This window comes from Pipistrellus kuhlii, unplaced genomic scaffold (genome assembly GCF_014108245.1).
Source record: "Pipistrellus kuhlii isolate mPipKuh1 unplaced genomic scaffold, mPipKuh1.p scaffold_m20_p_4, whole genome shotgun sequence".
NCBI lineage: Eukaryota > Metazoa > Chordata > Mammalia > Chiroptera > Vespertilionidae > Pipistrellus > Pipistrellus kuhlii.
In genome coordinates, this window is record NW_023425540.1 from 22090154 (window position 1) to 22112211 (window position 22058).

Here is a 22058-nt window from a genome sequence, read left to right on the forward strand (position 1 = left end):
GCAGTTATTTATAAACAGTGCTGACTGCAATGAATGTTAAACTCATCTTTTTTCTATATTGACTACAGTGACATGATCTTGACCAGCTGGTAAAAGTGGCACAACATAGCCAATAGCCTAAGAAGCTGGCACAGGCTGAGTTTTGAATTTTCATGTTGTCTTAGGAACACCTTATTATAATATAATATTAGAAAACGACATTAATTATTACTAGACCTAATACTTTGAACCAGGGGTCTGAGAAAGCAGTATGCCACCTTCCTCTTCCACTCACCACCTCAAAGAGTGAAATGTTGACTCCCAGGTCAAGATCTTACATTAGCATTATTGGCATAACCAATCAGAACTCAGGTCTCATTGTCAGGCCCAGGAAAGGGATCTGATGCCCCAAATATGCCAGCTCAGGTCCCTGTCACTGCAGGAGAATGGGAGGAGGTCCCTATTAATGTAATCCAGGTCCTTCCTGGGTTTGCAGTTACTCACATAAAATATATGTAAGCAACCTATGGGAACAATCCTTTCCCAGAACTCCTGACATTGATGCTCTTGAGCATTGGTTTAGGGCTGGAGGTATCCTGCTCCCCACTCCCACATCTTGAGCCTCAGTGAGGAATAGTGGTGGCTGGAAGCAGGTATTGGAGGAAGCAAGGTAAGGGAGGGCTCTCATGCTGAACTTGGCAGTAGGTTTGAAAGTACAGACCAAAATGGACCTCAGACATAAGAAGGCACAACCCAGATGTAGAACAGACTTGTATACTGACACATGGATACCCTTTTCACTTCTGAAAACCACTGTACAAGGAAGAACTGCATCTTGCTTTCTTGAGTTTCATTTATATGTCTTTAAAACTTCTTTTATTCATCCAGCCAAAAAGAGCTGCCTACTCCCGCCAGAGCCCTTCTCTTCAGGGGGTGGAGGGAGGATAGGGGGAAGGGGGGCTCTCAGGGATGCCTGCTGCCAGGGCTCCTGTAGTTTGAATGATGACCTTCTCTGTCCACAGATCCGTTCCTGGTTACCTTACTTTCTGTGTGTTTGTGGGGGAGGTGGGAGGAAAAGGAATGTGTATTGTGAAGGGAACACTGGAATAGATGGAATAAAAGGGTAGTATGTCCTCCTGGCAGAGTCTAGTTAAGTGTGTGGATCACTATTATAATAGTTTCGCAGGGCTTCCAAAGCATAGCACCACACATTGGGTGGCTTAACACAATAAAAATTTATGGTCTCATTCCTGGAGGCCAGAAGTCTGAAACCAAGGTGCTGGCAGGGCAATGCACCCTCTGAAACTTGCTGAGAAATCCTTCCTTGCCTCATCCTAGCTTCTGGTAGTGGCCACCACTCTCTGGCGCTCCTTGGCTCACTTTTGCATCACCCCAATCTCTGTCCTCATCATCACATGTGTCCTCCCAGTATGCATCCTTCTTCACATGGCCATCTTCTCATAAGGCCATATTGGATTAGCACCCACCCTACTCCAGTAGGACCTCATCTTAACTAATCACGTCTGTAATAACCCTGATTCCAAGTAGATTCATGTTGAGAGGGGTGGGGGGTTAGGATTTCAGCAGGTCTTCTTTTGGGGACACAGTTTTACCCATAACAATTATGTTAGCCATTTATATAAAAATGACAGCTAGTTGGATATGAGGCCTCTTTCTCTCCCTCTCCCCATTTAAGTTTCAAGAATAAGTGGGGAGAGGGAGTCTGAAAATAAGGTCCATTTCAGACTTTCACGTGTGAGGGTTGTGGTATCACTGAGTTAAAGACAGAGCTGATATAATTGAGAAAGTTTCTGACTCTATGATTTTAATTTTTTAATTTTTTATTTTATTATTATTTTTAAAATATATATTTTATTGATTTTGTACAGAGAGGAAGGGAGAGAGATGAGAGTTAGAAACATCGATGAGAGAGTCATCGATCAGCCGCCTCCTGCACACCCCCTACTGGGGATATGCCCGTAACCACGGTACATGCCCTTGACCGGAATCGAACCCGGGTCCCCCCAGTCCCCAAGCCGACGCTCTATCCATTGAGCCAAACCAGTCCCAGCATGACTCTATGATTTTTAATTTGATGACAGTTCCAGCCAAAATGTGACCAAATATGCTTTCTTTAATACCTAAAAATTAGACTCTGGAGATGTAGACATCCAAGTACGCCTGTAGCCACACACTAATTCACAGTTGGTCCTCACCCTGAGGCTGTTCACGGGGTTCTCATCCTGGGCCTCAAGTTTTGAGAGTCCAAAAGAACAAAGAAACCTAACAAATTGGGTGGCAGAGATAGAGGGATTACTTGGTGAACCAGTTTCTATCCTAAAGGCAAACAGTTCTGGTGAGGTAAAAATGACCATTCTCTGAGGAGAGAAAGCAGTCCAGGCATACGGACACAAATATAATCCTTAAAATGTTTTTTTTTTTCTTGGTGAAATGAGCCCCTATTTTATTTTATTTTTCAACTTTAAAGGACTCAGTTTAACTGACCAGATTACAAAAATAACCATGGTAGATATCTTAGTTCATTCTCCTAATAATCCTATTGATCTGATCTTCCCTGTTCCCAGCATCTCCACCTTCTACACAGTGGATGGTCTTTCTCTTCACCCCAGCTTCTGGAGAAGATAACTTGAAGGGTCACAAGAAGTTGTTCTCTTTGAAGCACTCTCCAACAGTATAGACCTCATGTATCAGACATTCTATTTAGATGATGCCATAATTACCAAGAGATCAAGCAATCAATGGATTATCTGTCAGGGCAATTCACTTTTTGTTGATTGTGCCATAACCACGCTTATAGATCAATTTATTTACTGACTTCAGGTTTGGGTACCCCCATGCAATATATGGTTCCACAATCCTCAGCATGTTCATGGAAGCCTGTTGAGCTTAACAAAGGTGCCACTGAAGATCTGGTAAAGGTGAAGAAGCTGCAGCACCTTTTGGACCTTTGGGCTCACACCATTGACACCTTTGATCCTGATGACAAATGCCAATGTTGGCAGGAACATAGAAGTTGCCAGCTTTTCTTGCCACCCTGGTCATTTGAACCTCTGTTTTTTACATTGGCCTGTAGTCCTTGTGATAGTGCTTAGCATTTTAATAAATGAGCTTCCTTCTTGCTTTCGAAGCATCTTTTGGGAAAACTTCTTTCTCAAGCGCTTGATCTTCAGCTCTGCAAAATTCTTTTTTTTTTTTTTTTTTGAGAGTTTCTGGCATAGCAGGAACCTTCTTCTTTTTCTCTTCTGCACTCTCCATGGTTCCAGTCAGAAAAGAGTGAGCCTCTATTTTTAAAGAAAAAAAGCATCTCAAGAAATCTCGTTATCTGTTGTTTTGGTAACAGTTGATAAACTGAAGTAAAGGTTGATACCTGTATATATCTCATATGTCCTTTACTATTCATTGACAGACTTAGGCCATTTCCATGTCATGGCTACTGCGAATAAGCTGCAATAAACATGGGAGAGCAGATATCTCTTTGAGATCCGGATTTCAATTTCTGTAGCTATATACCAGTAGTGGGGTTATTGGATCACATGGCAGTTCTGTTTTTAATTTTTTCAAGGTACTTTCATGGTGTTTTCCATAGTGGCTTAAGCAATTTACACTTTCCTCAACAGTGTATAGGGTTCCCTTTTCTCTACTTCCTTGTCAGCACTTATTATTGCTTATCTTTTTGCTAATAGCCATTCTAACAGCTGTGAGGTGATATCTCATTTTTTTTTAAAGATATATTTTTACTGATTTCAGAGAGGAAGGGAGAGAAGCATTAATGCTGACAGAAAATCATTGTTTGGTTGCCTCCTGAATAACCCCTACTGGGGATTGGGCCTGCAATCCGGGCATGTGATCTTGACTGGAATTGAACCTGGGACCCTTCAGTCCGTAGGCTGACGTTCTATCCATTGAGCCAAACCAGCTAGGGCTCATTATGGTTTTGATCTCCCTGATTAGTGATATTGAGCATCTTTTCATGTACATGTTGTCCATTTGTTGTCTTCAATGAAAAAATGCTCCATGCTTCTTGCTCCCTCTAGTGGCAGAATTCTTAAGCTTGTATTCTTCCTCCATCCTACAATGCATCAGGCCAAGTGCTGACTGCCTCTCTTTAGTTTTCCCACCAAAACCTACTATGGTTCATGTCCCCATATGTGGACCAGCTTTCTGTGTGTGCTCACTAGCTGCCTGCCAAAGCTCACACTCTCCACTGCCATAGGGAGTGCACACAGGGAGCTGGCCCCAGAGCAGGGGTGGGAGGAGTGGGGAGGTACAGGGAACAGTTGGAGGTACCCTTGGGCCAGGTGGGAGATCTGCAGGCAAAGTGATGGTTCCCCAGGCTGCTTGATGGAGGCCTCAGTGCAGTTAGTGGAATTCCTTTAAATGCCCATGGAGAGTCCTATCTGCTACTCTTCCAGCCTCTTCCTGACCCCCAGTCATACAGCTCCCTTCGTAGTACTCAGGGTGGGTCAAGAGAGACAGGGGCCTTTTTGTAATGCCCTGCACAGCTGGGGAAGCTTTGTGCTCACTTACATGCTCTTGTTTCTCCTTTAGGACCATGGGTGAGGGGATGTATCTTGAGCCTAAGCTGTGCTTTCATGGGGGAGGGGCGCTGGGCAGAGTCAAACTGTTCTTATTGCCAACTTCAAAGCATTCAAATTCTAATTTTTCTTCCCACAATGTGCTGGAACTTTCCTCTGGAAATCCAGGCTTTCCTAAGGCTCTCTAATCCACTGGTGACTGGCTGAGAGTGTTTTCCCAGCTTCTCAGATCATGGCTGAGAGGGGCTGGAGCTAGTGCCTGGGCCACCACAGGACCCACAGCCAGGACCAAGGTCTATATGACATTACCTGATGCCCAGGTGGAAGAGACTCTACCCAGATCCCTTGATATAGTTGACAGACCCCACAACTCTCACAAAGTACTTTGCTCTTTGGACAGGTTTCAAATTATTATTATTAATGTGGGAGGAGGGTGGGGAGGGCAGAAATGAGAGACATCTCATTCTGCCATGATGCTGTGCTTTGTCCTGTGCTTTTGAATCTCCATGGTTCTTCAAAATCTTTCCAATATTGGAGTCAACTCTGGGCTACCTGAGGTAGCTCCCAGCGTGCATGCCACTCATTTCCTAGGTGAGTGGTACAAACCACGACTCCCTGGCAACCTCCTTTTAACCTCCTGCTGAACCACGGTTTTCTTACAGCAGGTTTGTGTGACCTTCAAGACAACAGAGACTAAACGTTATCCATCTCTGTGTGCTCCCACTCCAGGAATCAGGGTGGGCATATGGAGAATGTTCAATATAAGCATGTTGTAGAAACAAAGTAATGAGTGGACAAATAATCACGCTGGTTTGAAACCTAAGAGGTTTCATTTCCAGACAATGTTCCACTCCCTGGCTGAACACAGACTCGCTGAGATCCTGTGTAAGCTTCCGGAGACGATGGCCCAGGGTCATCCAAAGACAGGCAGACAGCTCAAAGCCTCATGCCTTTTCAGAGTGGTGTTCAAAAATGGCCAGCGGAACAGGCAGGGGCTGAAACAGACTAACACAGGAAGGGATGTGCACAGCTTCAGCACCACCAATGGGAGAGTTGGTGATAAGAAGTATGCATTCGGTACAGTCCGTGGGCACAGGCTCTGAGAAATCTTCTCCCTCCCCTCATTCTAAAATCAAACAAAACAGCCCAGAATCGAGCATCTTCCTGCAGGTGTGTCCAAATCACAGGACATTTTCTGTTTTAGGTGAGACAACAAAATTGCTCACGGATGGCTGCCTTCTGTAGAAGAAAAGAGAGCTTGAGTTGTCCTAGGATGACTTGCTTTTTTGTTAAATTAGGCATCTCAGATTACCTATCTCCAGCCCCACTGCCAGTCACAAAGAGATGTGTGTGTTCGTTGCTTGTGGTGGCATGTGGTGGAGGAGCTCGAAAGGGGAAGAGAAACGGAGAGAGAAAATTTGAAAATAAAATTATTTCAACATTAACTTGGACACATTATGGGCTTGAATGCAAATGTGAAATGCAGTTTCAATTTAAAAGAGAAGACTTCCAGGAAATTTCAGGTGCTCTGGAATATGTCCAGAGGGAGTCTGCCCTGCTTCCCGGCCTGTCTCCTGAGTGGTTAATTCTGCAGTTCTTCCTCCTGACTCTCAGTGGGCTCATCACCAGTTGACACCAAGTCGGGACATTGTCAAAATATGTCACAATATCTTAAATTCTAGCTGCTGGGTTTCCCATGAGACACAGGGAAAGAAGAGCAATTCCACATCGAAGGTGCCTAACTCACAGCTCTCAGTGGTGGTATGTGTCTGCTTGAGCATCTGCATCACTACCCTTGATACAAAGCTCTTGCTGATCTGGAAGTTAAAATTATGTAGACATTTCTACCAGCAACAATCCAGAGCCACTGAATGATGCCGGGCACCAGTATGGCTGCTGTTGATTTATATACTTTATTTATATGCTGTCCACAAAATATCTATTTTATGAGAGGTTAAGTGCTTAAACAGAGCTGGTTAGTCTACTGGTCATCCCCTCTGTTCTCCATACCTGAAACCTCTTTGAAATTAACAGCACATTTCTGGGTCAATATAAAATGGTAACATCCATCCCTTGAGATTTTTTCAGTTCAGCAAGGAAAAAGCTTCCAAGAAAAATCTGACACTGTCTTGAAGACGCTGTAAGCAGCATTTGTCATGGTAAGTGTCTCTGACACAAAAACAGCTTCCAGCAATATCAATGGTCATCACCATCCATCACCAAGAAGAGCACTCAGTGTCCTTGAAGGCCCTGGCGGAGGGCTGAGGGAGCCAGTGTCATGGACAGGAACCAGAATCCTTATCGATCGATTCAGCAAAATATCTTGTCTTCACAGACAAGATGGAGGAGTGTTGTGAATGCCAAAGAATTAAGAAACGTCTTGTTCTGGCCCTTCTAAATACCAGGAACTTCTGAGTTTCCATCACGTGAGGCAATTTAGCAGAATCATAGAATGACAGGTAATGGTAAGTACTGAGACTCTGCTGGCCTTCATTCTAGATTTAGTTTTCAAATTTTTATATGACATTTCATCAATAACTGAAATGTACATCAAAACTGTTAAAACTTATTTTAGAGATTTGTATTCCTTTACAAAGAAAAAAAAAGAATCTGCAATTACTATATTGCTGTCAAGTCATTAAGACAAAATGAGTTAAAACTATTAAATTCAATTAAACTACTACATTAAAGTTGAAACTATTTTTGTCATGTTCATTTCATACCTTGCATTTTTGGGGTTTATTATTATTTTTTATTTTTTACTCCCCTTGCCCCCCTTTCTGATGGCAATCATCAGCCTGGTCTCTTTATCTGTGGGTCTGTTTCTGTTTGGTTTTGCTTGTTCATTTGTTTTATATTTCTTAGATTCCACATATAACTGAAATCATGTGGTATTTGTCTTTCTCTTTCTGGCTTATTTCGCTTAGCATCATACATTCTAGGTCTATTCATGTTTATTGTGAATGGCAAGAATTCAAATTTTTTAAAAAATATATATTTTATTGATTTTTTACAGAGAAGAAGGAAGAGAGATAGAGAGCTAGAAACATTGATGAGAGAGAAACATCGACCAGCTGCCTCCTGAAATAGGTCAGAAGAGGAAAAGGACCAAGCATGTGACACAAATGGGGATGTGCCCGCAACCAAGGTACATGCCCTTGACCGGAATCGAACCTGGGACCCTTCAGTCCGCAGGCAGATGCTCTCTCCACTGAGCCACACCGGTTTTGGCAAGAATTCAAATTTTTAATGTCATATTCTCTCAAAGTAGTCTTCTTTTTTTTTTCTCCTGAAAAGTTGACTTTCCACATTCATGAATCTGTAAGAATATGTTTGATGTCACTTTCTGAATTATTCATTGATTTGGAGTTGCATACTTGCATACTTTTGTTTTCTTTGCTAGCCCTGCTGGCAAAAACTGCCCCATTGGCTTTTACCATGTTGTTGGCTTGTCCATTGTCAGTGTCAAATTTGGTTTGAAAAAGCCCTCTCAAACATGGGTCATGGTAAGCTCACATATAGGACAGCAACACTCTCTGTGTATTGAGATGATGGCTGGGCACTGCCTTATAATCAGAGATACCCTCCCATGTTTTCTCTTGACATTTAAGGTATAAACAAAACGGATGCTGATCCTGGAAAGAAACATCACCAAGGAGCCTCTTCCTTCGAAGCTGGTAAAGTGAACGTGTCATTAGAGCCAGTATATTCAGGAGCACTACTTGTTTTATTCATTCAGTAGATATTCACTGAGCACCCATTTACAAGATGCTCGGCACACTTTCAGGCACTGTGGACACCACAGTGGTACTTGGTTCAGACCTGCTCTTTCCTTGAATCAAGAGTTTCTATTAAAATTTTCAGTGTATGTACCATAGAAAAGGTATGTACCATAGTACATACACTGAAAATATCAGAGGCAACAGATTTGTCCACAGGAAATACTCTCTACCCTCCCAGGCTGGGAGTGTGGCTCAGTGCTCAGGTACATCCAGGGGTGAAAGTCAAAAGCTCACGGTAGGTCTACTGGGAACATTCAATGTCAATGAGGGGCCAGCCCAGAAGCCGAGGTGGGCAGCAAGGACACTGTCTGCCACACAGGCAAACACATGTCCCAGAAAGAATACCAGAACACCAGGAATGAAAAGCATGTGTGGGGGGGCAGAAATAGGTCAGAAGAGGAAAAGGACCAAGCATGCGACTTCAATGACACACACTCCATCGGTCACTAAGGAAGTGCCCCTGGCACTCTGTAAGCCAACTGCCTCCTTGAAGGACACCTGAGGCTTGGGCCTTGGGGATGTCCACTCTCAAGGCATCAATCTGTGTCAGGATCCTAGTCCTAGTTTCCTATCTGAAAGCGTTGTGTCAGCATCAACAAACCAAAGGATGAGAAAACTGTGTCTGTCTTTTGATGAGAAATCTCTGGAATGTGTATCTGTTCTATGATGCGAAACCTCTGGAATCTCAGCAGAGAAAGAAAACATTGGAATGGGTAGATTTGGGCTCTGGCAGGAATCGGAGGGTTGTATCAAACACAGACAGAGGCTGAGAGACCAGGAGGGAATTCTAAACTTCCCCTCTTAGGAATTTCTCATCTGGGGTTAACTTTAAGCTGGCATTGGAGAACATTTGATGTTATGTCAGCAACATTTATCTTTCGGCAGAGGAATGCTCTGGGAGTGCTGTGGCAGCTCCTTCAGGAATCGGGTCTGGAAGTGGCAGAACCTTGAGGTCAAGGTTAGGAACAGGGGGACAGGTGCATCCCTCCAGGAGAGGAGGCGGGCCCTCCCTAGCTTTAAGCTATGAGAAAGACAGATCCAAGAGAACACACACAAAGGAGCTTGAATTAAACCAATGGGCTCTGAGGGTAAAAGCTCCTCTCCTTCAGTCCGAGCCCTGCTCCACAGCTGCCGTGGTGCCTCTCTCAGACCCATGCGGAAATCTCTCCCATCAGAAACTTACTAATCTAATTCCTCCCTCGGCCTCAGCTGTGTCGCGCATTCAGGCGCTTTAAATTTAATCAAGGGAATTTAGTAGCGTCGTTGGCTGCGCATAAAAATCAGTAATGCCACATTTACTTAGGGATTCCATACAGGCTTTCTGGAGACAGTACAGAAATATCGGAGCATGTTTGCTGGGCGCTTTTGAGAATTTATTGGAAAATTAACTTCTGATTTCATTCTCATCTTGGCTAAGGGAATCATAAAATTTCCTTAACACAATTATACATTTTTTGCAACTTCACTACCCTGAGCTTGATTACAGATTATTTGGATTTCATGGTGTGGAGGATGATGAAAATTAAATTAGGGGAAGAGAATGCTTTGCCATTGTGTTTCTGAAAGCATTCTTATCAGTATGTAAGGTTCAGACCGTGTCCCTGGCTCTGGGCCTCCGAAGATGGACAGGGCCACACACTGTCAGCGTATACCATCTTCCTGGAGCAACAAATCCATGCAAATACTTAAGGCATTATGAAAAGGAACACAGAAATATTACGGAGGATTATGCAGCCTGCTCCTAGAAGAAACGTGAAGTCTGGTGGGCCCAGAAATAAACCGAACACTTGCTATAAAACATTGTCTTGATGTTAAAATATGAGAGGGAGGATATCATGATGATTAAAACATTGTTTTCCAAACAGGGAATAAATATTCATTATAAGCTTATGGAAGCAATTTGGTCACAGGAAACCTCGTATAAACCCAACTGAGTGTCTGTGAGAGAACCATTCTCTCAGCATCCATCCCAAGGCTGGGAAAGTAAACAGTCATATCTTTTCTTGAACGTCAGTTTCTTCATAGAAGAGATAATTGACACAGTTGTAGGAGTACTCTCTCCATACCAGGGTATTTTAGGAATGTTCCCATAAGAAATGCAGCACTGTAAATGTATCTACTTAGTTCCCAGTATTTTTATGTGTGTTGATTCAGTTGTTCTGGTCTGGGGATTGGGGGGGCAAGGGGGGCATTTTGCCTTGCAGGATACATATGTCTGGAGGCATTTTTGGTTTTCATTGTTTCGGGGGAGGGGACTGTGTCTGGTGTCTAGTGGGTAGAGGCCAGGAATGCTGCTAAATATCCCACAATGCACAGGACAGCACCTTCAACAGAAAATTACTCAGTTACACCCAATGGAACACTATTGATATTATTCAGAAAAAATATCAATAATGCTGAGGGTGAGAAACCCTAGATTATTCTTATCAATATAGTAATATAGTACAGATAATAACAAAACATCTCTAAACCACATCATTCCTTCCTTTTATGATCATACACATTCTGTGTAATGTATAATATAACCACACATCACCCTTCTGAACCATTGCTTCAAAGAAACTCTCACACAATGTGATTCCAATGACAATGTTATTGTTAATTTGCATTTACTCGACACACTCACATTATTGAGATCCCATACTAAAGTGAGGAGAAAAAGGAGGAAGCAGGTTACCTCTCAAACAAGACCTGGCTGTAGTCGTCCAGGATGTGGGCATGAGTGTGGAGAAAGATGATGTTGAAGCCCACCAACGCCGCCAGCATGATCAACATCTTCAACTCATAGTTCACCCGCAGGAAAACCGAGCAGGATATCAACCCCAGAATGCAGCTGTAAATAAAGTACTGGGACAAGAGAATGCATTGAATCAACACTTGGGATCTCTTTTGAGAAATGCTGAAATAAGGATTAAGATTGGGGACTACCACTAAGCTCACTGGTCAGCTCACAAACTTCATGGGAAAACAAATGCCTTTTTCTCCTTTTTGAAACAGCGGCCAATGCCTGCACATACTTGATTTGTAAAAGGATTACTCATCACATGGCTTGCTGACCCAGCTTAACATGTTAAAAAAAAAATCAGGCATATTGCCAAACAGACATAATTCTTTAAAAATCCACACTGAAGACATATAATTATAAGCCAATGTCATTTTCTGGAAAATGAAAAAAACAACAATAGATCTTTTAAAAAATTTTAATATGTAGACTCTGTTGGCCTTGCAATTTTTTAATTCTTTAAGTGTATATAACTCGTTACTGGTAGTTCTGTTAAAAGGATAAGAAAGTGTGGAGATTTTATTTAAAAAGACATTATTTGTCAGAAGGACTATTTAGAACAGAAAGGATTTTTAAAACTCAAATCCTTGACCACGGTGAGCCATGAATATCCCAGAAGTGGACAGGCACTGGAAAAAATGGGAAGAACCAAGTGGGAGGGAGAGGGGGCACCTGCCATTCGTTTAGTTTAGTCCACTGGAAGCAGCACAGGCCGGCCTGTTAGCACTGTTGTCACCACTAAGCACAGAGGACATCGCTGAGTCAGGATACCCCTGGATTCCATCCTGCCTCACTCATCAGCTGACTCACGTGAGGTAGTAACCTTGCCTGCCTGTGTCACAGCATCGTCATCTGTGAAATGGAGGTAATCGTGTCCTCCTTGTAGGTCACTGAGAAGAACAAATAAAGCTTGGAGCCCAGAGCCGTGGAAACAGTTGTCATTCTCACAAAGCTTTTTAAAATTTTGTTGCTAATATGTTTTTTATGAACAGGGAGTTTTGCTATTATATTAGCATTCTTGGAACAGGAACAGCACTAAAAAAGTTAATAACAGGAACAGCACTAAAAAAGTTAATAACACACAGATCTGATTGATGTCTGATAAACCCTGTCTGTATAAAACAGCCCACTTTGTAAGCGACTCCACCCCAGTTTCATTATGTGAACAGAGCCATGTATAGTCTGCTTATTGTTGTCATTCTAGCTCTTGCTTTTATTTCCCCAGCCAAGGTCATCCATAGCCAGTTGTCTGGAGGCTACTGATACTCCATGCTCATCAGTCCTGTTCTTGGGGAAGAAAGGAAAGTTGAAAATGAGCTGCAGGGGTCATGGTCATCCCATGTTTCCTTCTCTGTACTGATTCTGCTGTTAGGATGATAAACTGGGGCTCTCTGTAAGGTCTGGTTTTCCAAAGGATTCGGCTGCTAAAATTAGGTGGAAAACCATTATTAGCTTAGCCTAATGGAATGACAAGCTGAATAAGGAGCCACTTATATGAACGCATGTATCAATGTGTGCATGGGTATTTTGGGGGGTGTAGATAGGATTGTAAAGGTTTTCTGGAGCATCCCTAATTTGAAATATAACCCAGCAAATACCTATGCAAACCTGCCTATGGTTTCATATTTTAAAATTCTTAGGCTTTTAAAAAGCTTTCACATTTTAGAGGTGAAATACATATGTAAATGGGAAGGAGGCTCTGGGTCCATTTCCTATTAAAACACCTTTCTAGAACTCTTGAAGGCCATGCACAAGGTATGCTGGGAAGTAATGAAAGGTAAGTTGGGACCCTGAACCTAGCCACAGAAGGGTGTGAGAATGAGGGGGAATGGCTCTGGGAGGCCAGGTGGGAGGCCGGAAGATCAGCCATCACTGCTGCACCAGGCAGCTGGCCAGGAAGGCGCCGGATGGCCAAGAGTTCCAGCTGCAGCTCCTGAGCTGACTGCTGCTAGGGTCTGTCCTCATAACTTTATTTTTATAGAGTCTGGGTACAGTTAATAGTTGTATTGTTATTTATTAATATTTAAATTAGCGATTACTAATATTTCAATTACCGAATAATATAATTTATTAATACTAGTTAATATTTGTCCCCTTTCCGTTTACTACCCCCCCCCCCCACACACACACACCTCTCTTCCCTCTGGTAACCATCACACTGTTGTCTGTGTCTATGGTTATTTCATAAAGTAAATAAAAATATTTTTGGTTATTTCATAAAGTAAATAAAAATATTAGTTGGTATTACATTAACTAAGTAAATATGGTTATTAGCACTCTTAATATAATCAATGAAATTAACTTGCATCTTAATACCTAGGAAACAGCCACTGGCATCTTGGCCCCCCACTTGAGACTCCTAAGGCCTGTTTCCTCACCTAGACAATGGAAATTCCAACAATATCTACCTCACAGGATATTTTCCCAATACAATGCTATAAATGCCTGGTAAAGCACAGAATGCCTACATGGCAAAGACCCTTTATGATTGATTTTGTTGGGTATTTTAAAACTAGCTTTTTTTTCCTGCTACAGCAATTACACATCTGATGTTAAAAATTAGGAGACATACAAAGCACACATATAAAAATAAGGGTCTCCAATTATCCCCAACATCCAACTTGAGCCTATAATTATTTTGTCTATAACTTTCCAGCCTTTTTTTTCCCCCTACTTATTATTGGTACAATTATTTTATAAAATTGGGATTATACTGTTTTGGTTGTTTTTAAATGGTACTTTTAAATTAATAGCATCATAAATATATATTTCTCTGTCATTAAATATTTTTCCACATCTTTTTGTAATGGCCGGATATAACTAAATAACGATTTATTCAAATACATTTATTTTATCTTTCAGGTTTCTTTCTTTCTTTTTAAAAAATATATTTTTATAGATTTCAGAGAGGAAGGGAGAGAAAGGGAGAAATAAAAACATCAGTGATGAGAGAGAATCATTGATTGGCTGCCTCCTGCATTCCTCCTACTGGGAATTGAACCCGCAATCCAGGCATGTGCCCTTGACCACAACTGAACCCAGGATTCTTCAGTTTATAGGGCAATGCTCTATCCACTGAGCCATACCAGCGAGGGCTCTTTTACTTTGTTTATTGTTGATGTTACATAAACAAATGTAGCTAAGTCTGTGCATCAGTAAAATTAATTTGCAGAATTAGTATTGCAGAATAAAAAGTATATCTGTATTGTGCTTTTCAAGAACTATTAAATTATCACTTTGTACCATGCACAGCATGAAGGGGACTCTCCCCATCTCGTCAGACTCAGTATCACGGAAGATGAGGTTTGAGAGGAACAAGGTGTATTTTATGTACTTCTACAAAATGGCTTTCCTAATATTTCTAAAAATCTGTTAAGGGGGATGATGGGGTGTTTTCCGGTTCCCTGGGAACCACTAAACTTGCGAGTTGATAAAGCTGTGTCTATACAGACAGCTCGTGAGCATGTGGGGCTTCCTGGGCGAAGCTCAGCATAAACCTCTTCCTGAGGATATGCTGTTGGAACAACAGTGGCCTTTGACTAAGTGGGACCTAGATTTTAAAGAGCTTATTGTGTATTTTTTTTTTATATATATATTTTTTAAATATATTTTATTGATTTTGTACAGAGAGGAAGGGAGAGAGATAGAGAGTTAGAAACATCGATGAGAGAGAGTCATCGATCAGCTGCCTCCTGCACACCCCCTACTGGGGATATGCCCGCAACCAAGGCACATGCCCTTGACCGGAATCGAACCCGGGACCTTTCAGTCCCCAAGCCGACGCTCTATCCATTGAGCCAAACCGGTCCCGGCTTATTGTGTGTTTTTTTCAGGATCTATTAAGGCTGAGAAAATACTACCTTTCCCCATCTGGGGTTTCTAATGATTTTCTTCTTTTGAAAATAATATATTATACAGATGTACCTAAATGAAATTCAGAATGATCACCCAATTGCTGTTAGTGGTGCCAAGCATGGTGAGTCATTCTACCCAAATATATTGGATGGAGAGACTTAAAAAAGTGCTTTGCCTGCTATTCTTTTCTTTCCTATGAAAATGCAACCTTAAAATGTAAAACTTAGAGTGCCCTGTGAATGTCACATAAGGACGGCTTGTCCTCCCTCCACTGTCCTATGGATCATGTGTGCTAATGCCATCCATTCAAGGATGCACAGTTAGGTCACAGCCAATAAATCATCATGAGACCCATCTCTCACCAGTCACATAACTAGTATAGAGAAGATGGTGTTTAATGCCTAAAATGAAGGCTAGGACCCTTTGGATAAGGGACAAAGCTTATGCTATCCTGTCTTCCCGAGCCCACAGCGACATTCCTAGGAACCCTGGTCACCTTGCCTCAGAAACAGTCCTGGCCCCAAAAGAACACCAGACACTCCTCCCCACTCTCTGTACGCAGAGCAGTGAGCTTCCCAGAAACTGAAATGGCAAAAGGTATCCCAGCCAAATGTCAACAGAACAAATCAGCAAAAGGAGAATGAGGCAAGGAAATCACCTTTATTGCCATTGCCAGTGGAATTTTAAAATTTGGCAGGGCATTTTAAAAGTGCACATATTAAATGACCAATTTCAGCCTCCAAACTAGTTCTTTCAGCACTGTCAGCACAGAAAGTAAATGTTAACAATTTATACTACTTTAAGATGACTACTCATAAAATGAAAAGGAGATTATAAAAAATCTTTATTTTTGCACAAACAATTCATGGGTAAGACTTATTAAGCAGTAAATAACTGATTTATCTCTTTTTACTTAAAACAGTGACGTGTTAGTCAGTTTTAAAATTCCAATCTAAGCTTTTTTGGACATTGGTTCAAATGAGTCAGTTTGTAAGGATTATCTGAGGATATAATCACTGGGCGGTATTTGCAGCACAAGGAGAGGCAGAGAGAGGAGATGTGGTCCTGTGATCACAGCATCAGGGAGCCAACACGACTTCACTGGAACAATTCGCTAAATCTATGAGCAAGGAACCCAGGAATTCAGTGACGTGTAATCGAATGCCAGATGCTGGGATACATGCCATAAAATGCACCAGTTTGGAGAATAAAGGCAAGAGTTACCTGTGAGAGCATCAGAATGACATTGTAACTTTGCATTTGTGCCTGGCAGTGCCAGCCAGCCAGGACTTCTCTTAAGAAAGGCTGGTGGGTCCTACCTAGTTTGGTTCAGTGGATAGAGTGTCAGCCTGTGGATTGAAGGGTCCCGGGCTTAATTCTGGTCAAGGCACACGCCAGGTTTGTGGGCTCAATCCCTAGTATGGGGCATGCAGGAGGTAGCTCATCAATGGTTCTCTCTCATAAACCTCTTTCTGAGGACATGCTGTTGGAACATGTCCTTTTCATTCCTCTCTGAAGTCGATAAAGCTTTATTAAAAAAGAAAAAAGAAAGATAGGTTGGTAGTTCTTAAGCGGTCAGATCCTACTCAGGTACTGACACCAAAGAAAAAAAGTGAAGTCCAGGACAGGTGAGAAAGTGGAGGGTATACCATCACATAGGTGGAAAACAAGAAAAGCCATAATAACGAGGAAAATGCTCTTACCGGAAGAAAAAACAAGCTTTGCGCACGCAGAATCGCTGCCTGATTATTTGAGTCAGAAAGACTTGTGTTAGATGTATTGGTAGTTGGAGGGATTGTTTCCTCTGAGTCACTCAGGAAAAACTGCAAAGAAAAATGTTTGTTTTTCAATGAATTAGTGCAAAGGAGATGAACGGGTTAGTATGTGGTGCTGTTTATTGGTACCTGTGTGTTATCCGCAGTCAGCAACACTATGTGGGCAACCCAGTCCCCTGATATGCTTCAGATGCCAGTAGTTCCATCCACTTTTCAAACTGTGAGAATTTCTACTGAGTAAGTGACTATTTATTGTTGTGCAATGTACTTAATAGTGAATTATAGAACTGCAGAATTGATGTTAAAGAACACACAAGCACCTCTGTTAAATGTTATATTAAAAATGACTTTGTTAGAATTACACTTGAGGTTGACATCATCACGCATACAGACACCCAACTCCCTGTCTTGAAACGCAAGCCTTTGGAATGTATTTGCAGCTTCTTCACCATCTTGCTTCAAACATTAAATGAATCAATGGAGTTTATGAGTTTTTGATTTAAGAAAAAAAGTTAATTTTATGAGCAAAATGCAATAACTGGTATCAACATCTTATCTATTACTTGTGAATGCTTGGTAGCACATGGTTAAAGGTGATTAAAATTCAAAGGATGCATAGTTTTAGCACTGTTGGTAAAAGGATCCTATTTTTTTTTTTAAAGGTAATTCTGAGAAAATGATACTAGATACAGTGTTTCTACCCATTAAATCATTTGGTAAAATAAAAACGCTGATTTGAAAATTCAAATGTTGGAGGTTTCTTTATTTACTACTAAAGAATTTGTCAAAAATATCACAACCCATGGTTGAACTATAAATGTGCTAATTCTATGGGAAAACTTATATCAGAAAAAATGTTTGAGCAGCAAAGGTAAAAATTGGGCTCCAAAATGTTACAAATTTATATATTTACAGATCCCAAATAAAATGTATATAAATAATGAGAATGAGAAAGTAAAAAAAAGAATGAGAAAGTAAAAAAAATAGAAAGTGATCATTTAGCTTGCAGGTTACTAGTCTCAAGCACCTGGGATCTTAAAATTATTAACAAAAACACCTTGGCTATATCACTCTATAGAGAAGAAAATAAATTCTTGCTGTACAATGGGTAGAAGTACATCCTGTGAAAACTTAGTCTTGTAAGGAAGCTCTACAAAAAACATGATGGTTTAAATTTGAAAACCAGCTTTAGCTGGCTTGGCTCAGTGGATAAAGCATCAGCCTGTAGACTTAAGGCCAAGGGAACATACTTGGGCTGTGGGCTCAATCCCCAGTAGGGGGCATGCAGGAAGCAGCCAATCAATGATTCTCTCTCATCATTGATATTTCTATCTCTCTTTCCTTTTCCCTTCCTCTCTGAAATCAAGGGAAAAAATATATTAAAAAATAAATTTGAAAACCAATAGAGAAGTTCAATAGAAAACTTCAATCATATACCTAACAATGCCCCTTTTGCACAAACTCTCTCTAGTATTTATTAACTATCCCCAAATCAAGAAACTCTTCATTGTGTCTATATGACATTGTAGAGAGTGCCTGGGAAAGGCCCCTGAACTGATTGTTGTCCGAATCCAGTAGAGCCATGCCCTGGAAACATATCTTGCCAGAGGCAGGTGTGTTATCATCCTGACCTTCAGGTCAGATGCCAGGGGGTGAGTTTAATTATCTAAATCCAGGCAAGCACTAGAAACAAACAAGATTATCAGGGGCCACCCAGAAGTGACTATTACAAAGAAACCACAAAGAATGCACATAATCTCCTTAGTCTTGGGCTTTAGTAAAACTTCCTGGTACTTTGCTGTATAAAATAAATGCACTGTATGGGCTCTGGGTCACTGTCTCTCCATCAGAGGACAGCTGTCCTACCCAGCCCCAGCTTTTCCCTTCAATCTCTGTATCTGTCTCGTTCTTTCATTTTCCCAATCTCCAACCACCTCTACTCAGGACTGCTCTCTAGCCGTGCTGGACGCAGAAAAGAGAAATATTTATATGACATCACACTACAATTGTGAGTCAATTTCCCCAGTCTATCTTCTTAGTCACTTTAAAATAACAAACTTGTGTCATCCTCTATAGAGCCAGACAAATCTTCAATTGTTATTAATCCCCTGTTTCTTTCCCTTCCAGGTTAAAATGCCACAACTTTCTCTACAGAATGAATTTCTAATAATCATAATTATTTGAGGAACTCCTCTCTAGACCAATTTTAACATTCATCAAACTTTGTCATCATTGGGAAAATAATATCTTCATCCTGGACAAGATGTCCTAATAAAGGGCCTATAAACACTACATATTTTCACCTTCCCTTTCAAATTTTACATTTTTCAGAAAATTTAAATGTCTCAGAATTATGTTTTCCAAGCAATATTAAATTATGAATATGCAATGTGATATTGTTTTATGCCTGATGACATCATTGTGCTTTACTTGTCATTTGGTTGGAATTAAAAGTCTGGCTAGACTACCAGTTAACTAAGGCTAATCCTGGGCTAGGCGGTTTATAAAGCTGTTATTGACTGCATTCTCTGGGAAGTTTCTCAGAAGAGATTGCAAAATGACGTGGGAAGTCACAGAATGACACCGTCAAAATGTCAGAAAAAATGGCAGAGAATTTGAGCGTCTCATACAGGTTAAGCCAGCTGGAACTAAAATGGAACAAAACATGCAGGTCACCGGCAGTTTGATGAAACTCTGTATTTGATAAAAATCTGGATAACTATTTCTTCCACTCTTTATTTGGGGTGTTTGGTGTTACATAGATGAGAATCAGGTGTTTAAAATGTCCTGTTAATACCTCACAATTCATTTTCAATACAACTGACCTGGGTGTTTTGTCATTTATGTCACTGCCTGTTGGGATTTAAAAAGCCATCATCTCTGAGACACCATTTTTATTGACCCCCTAAGTGCTGTTAAAATGCAGGTGCCATGTCCCCTGATATGAGTGAGTGACCTGGGAGCCCATTTCCTTTGCATGTCACCTCACTGATGCTCAGTTCTGATTGGCCAGTATCTGAATGTGCGTCAGCACCACTGCGTGAGGCTCATGGCCCATAGTCACATCACCTTACAAGTGTGGTTGGGGACATAGGACTCTGCATCTGCCTTATGTAGTCATAATTTAAGAAGGCTTGGACCCATGTAGCTGGACAACATTCTCTATAAATCTGCAGCTGTGATGAAAGCCAGCACTCGCATGAACAGATTCTTCCCCTCTGTGATCAGTAAGCTCCATAGTTATTCTCCAGTAAGAAAAAATTAGTTTCTTTCAGTACCATATGTCTGCGATCATAGTGTTTTATGATGATTCTTTGAAATAAACATATGAGGAGCTCAGACGGAGAACCACCACTCATTTCAGGGCCCTGGGTATCAAGGAAAATGCTGTTTCTCCTGCATTGATGGGGACAGCACCTGCTTGAGTGGTCTTGACATCCTCTCCCTCTCCACTAGGCAGAGAAACAGTACTCTTGTTTATTCCTCGCCCCACAGCCTGAGCTGCCATAGAAGGGAGCTCAAGGTGTGGACCAAAACCTTATTACCTTTCTTGCTCACATATCATCCATCATAGTGTTAGCATGTCTTCTACAGACTTCTCCGTCTCACTTGGCAATACTAATAAATTCCTTTCCTTGTGAGAGAAAAAGTGGCCCTGGAAGACATATTTCTGGTCCTGAAGATGTATCTCTTTTCTCCAAAGGGATCACAGTTACTGTGAAACCAATCTTCCAAATGCTCAGCTCATCAATCATTTAGACAGTGACCGAACTGCCTGTCACTCATTACTAATTATCCTTTGTGAAATACAGTTAGCTTCTAAAACCGATTTGTTTCCCATGTAGATTCTGTCATCAAAAAATTAGGTGATACATCCTGATTTTATAAGGTCACACTGGATTTTACCAAAATAAATCGTTGGTTGCTGGAAGGGCTGGTGCTCATTCACTCATTCTTTCATTCAGTAACTATTAAGTAGCCACCCCTTACACGGAAGGCACTTTTCTAGGTGTGTGATGGCGTGTTAAATGTCTTGTTCTCATATGTGCAGCCAACGGAGAAGGTCAAATCTCAGGAAGGGTGTTTTATTGGCTCTGGGCCTGCCCAGGTGCGTGAGCACCCTCTTGGAGGATAAGAAAGCTGAATGATAAGGGGATTGCAGCAATCATCCTTTGTAGAGTGAACACCGAGACTCTGTCAGAATTAGTGAGACCTCTAGCGAGTGGGACCTGCCTGGTAGGAGCCTTCCGTGACTCACCATGTTGAACACAGCCATGGTTAAAATGATGGCCGTGGTGATGATAGTGAGGGAGATCCTCGGCCAGGGGCGGTTCGCGATGATGCCCGATGACTTCAAAAGCCACAGGAGAGAGGCAGATGCCTTTTTGCTGCATTGCTAGGAAGAGAGAGAAAAAATTAAAAGAAAAGCATGGTTATTGTATGTGTTATCTCAAGTTTGTTAATGATATTTAAAACCATAAGATGCCCCAATATTCTTCCAAGAGTAAAGAAGTAGGCTCTGTCCTCTTCTGGGGGCTCAGACCAGATCACACACCTGTTACATTATGTTGGCATCACGGTTACAAAGTAAGAACAGATTAAATTTTTATAATAATTATAAGTTGTGACTATCTGACCTTTAAAATAGAACTAAAATTATATTTAAAAAAATCTGCTGAAGAAACAAATATGTCAGTTAATTAAACCATTCTGTGGGATGTGTTGGGTCTTAGATCACAGCTATGATGAAGCAGTTGTCATAAATTCAGCCAATTGATGTAGAAAACAGACCAACATGTAGCTAATCATAGGAATACAACTAAGTGAATACAATGGTAAAACTGGCGTGACCTCCATAAAACTCAGAGAATACTCCTTGACAGCTATAATAAACAGCACTTTTATTTCTCTATCTTTCACATCTTCTTTCTGCTTTACTCTCTCCCTCTCCCTCTCCCTCTCCCTCTCCCTCTCCCTCTCCCTCTCCCTCTCTCTTCCTCTCCTTCTATACATACACTGAATGGCCAGATTATTATGATCTCTGAATGCATACACACACACACACACACACACACACAGACACATATATGTGTGTGTGTGTGTGTGTGTGTGTGTGTGTGTGTATTAGAGGCCTGGTGCATGAATTCATCTGGCCAGCCTGGCCAGGGGGAGGGGACATGGGATCATAATCTGGCCACTCAGTGTGTGTGTGTGTATAGTATACATATATGCACATATATTATTTATTATATATCCTATATAATAAAAGGCTAATATGTAAATTGTTCCCTCAACAAGGAGTTCAACCAGCAGGCAGGCCGGCCAACCG

At 41.4% G+C, this 22058-nt stretch overlaps 1 protein-coding gene and 1 pseudogene across 19 annotated transcripts in view; both read right to left on the reverse strand.

Annotated features, from left to right (window-relative positions):
- ADCY2 (adenylate cyclase 2) overlaps positions 1–22058 on the reverse strand; it is a 262534-nt gene that overhangs the window by 19412 nt on the left and 221064 nt on the right. For all 19 annotated transcript variants that reach the window (XM_045571823.1, XM_045571821.1, XM_036409666.2 and 16 more), the window contains 3 exons: positions 20988–21125; positions 16658–16777; positions 10995–11164 (listed from right to left, as the gene is read on the reverse strand). In XM_045571823.1, the coding sequence (XP_045427779.1) occupies positions 10995–11164; positions 16658–16777; positions 20988–21125 (428 nt within the window). The remainder of the gene's footprint in view (positions 1–10994; positions 11165–16657; positions 16778–20987; positions 21126–22058) is intronic.
- Positions 2452–3264, reverse strand: LOC118703046 (annotated as a pseudogene).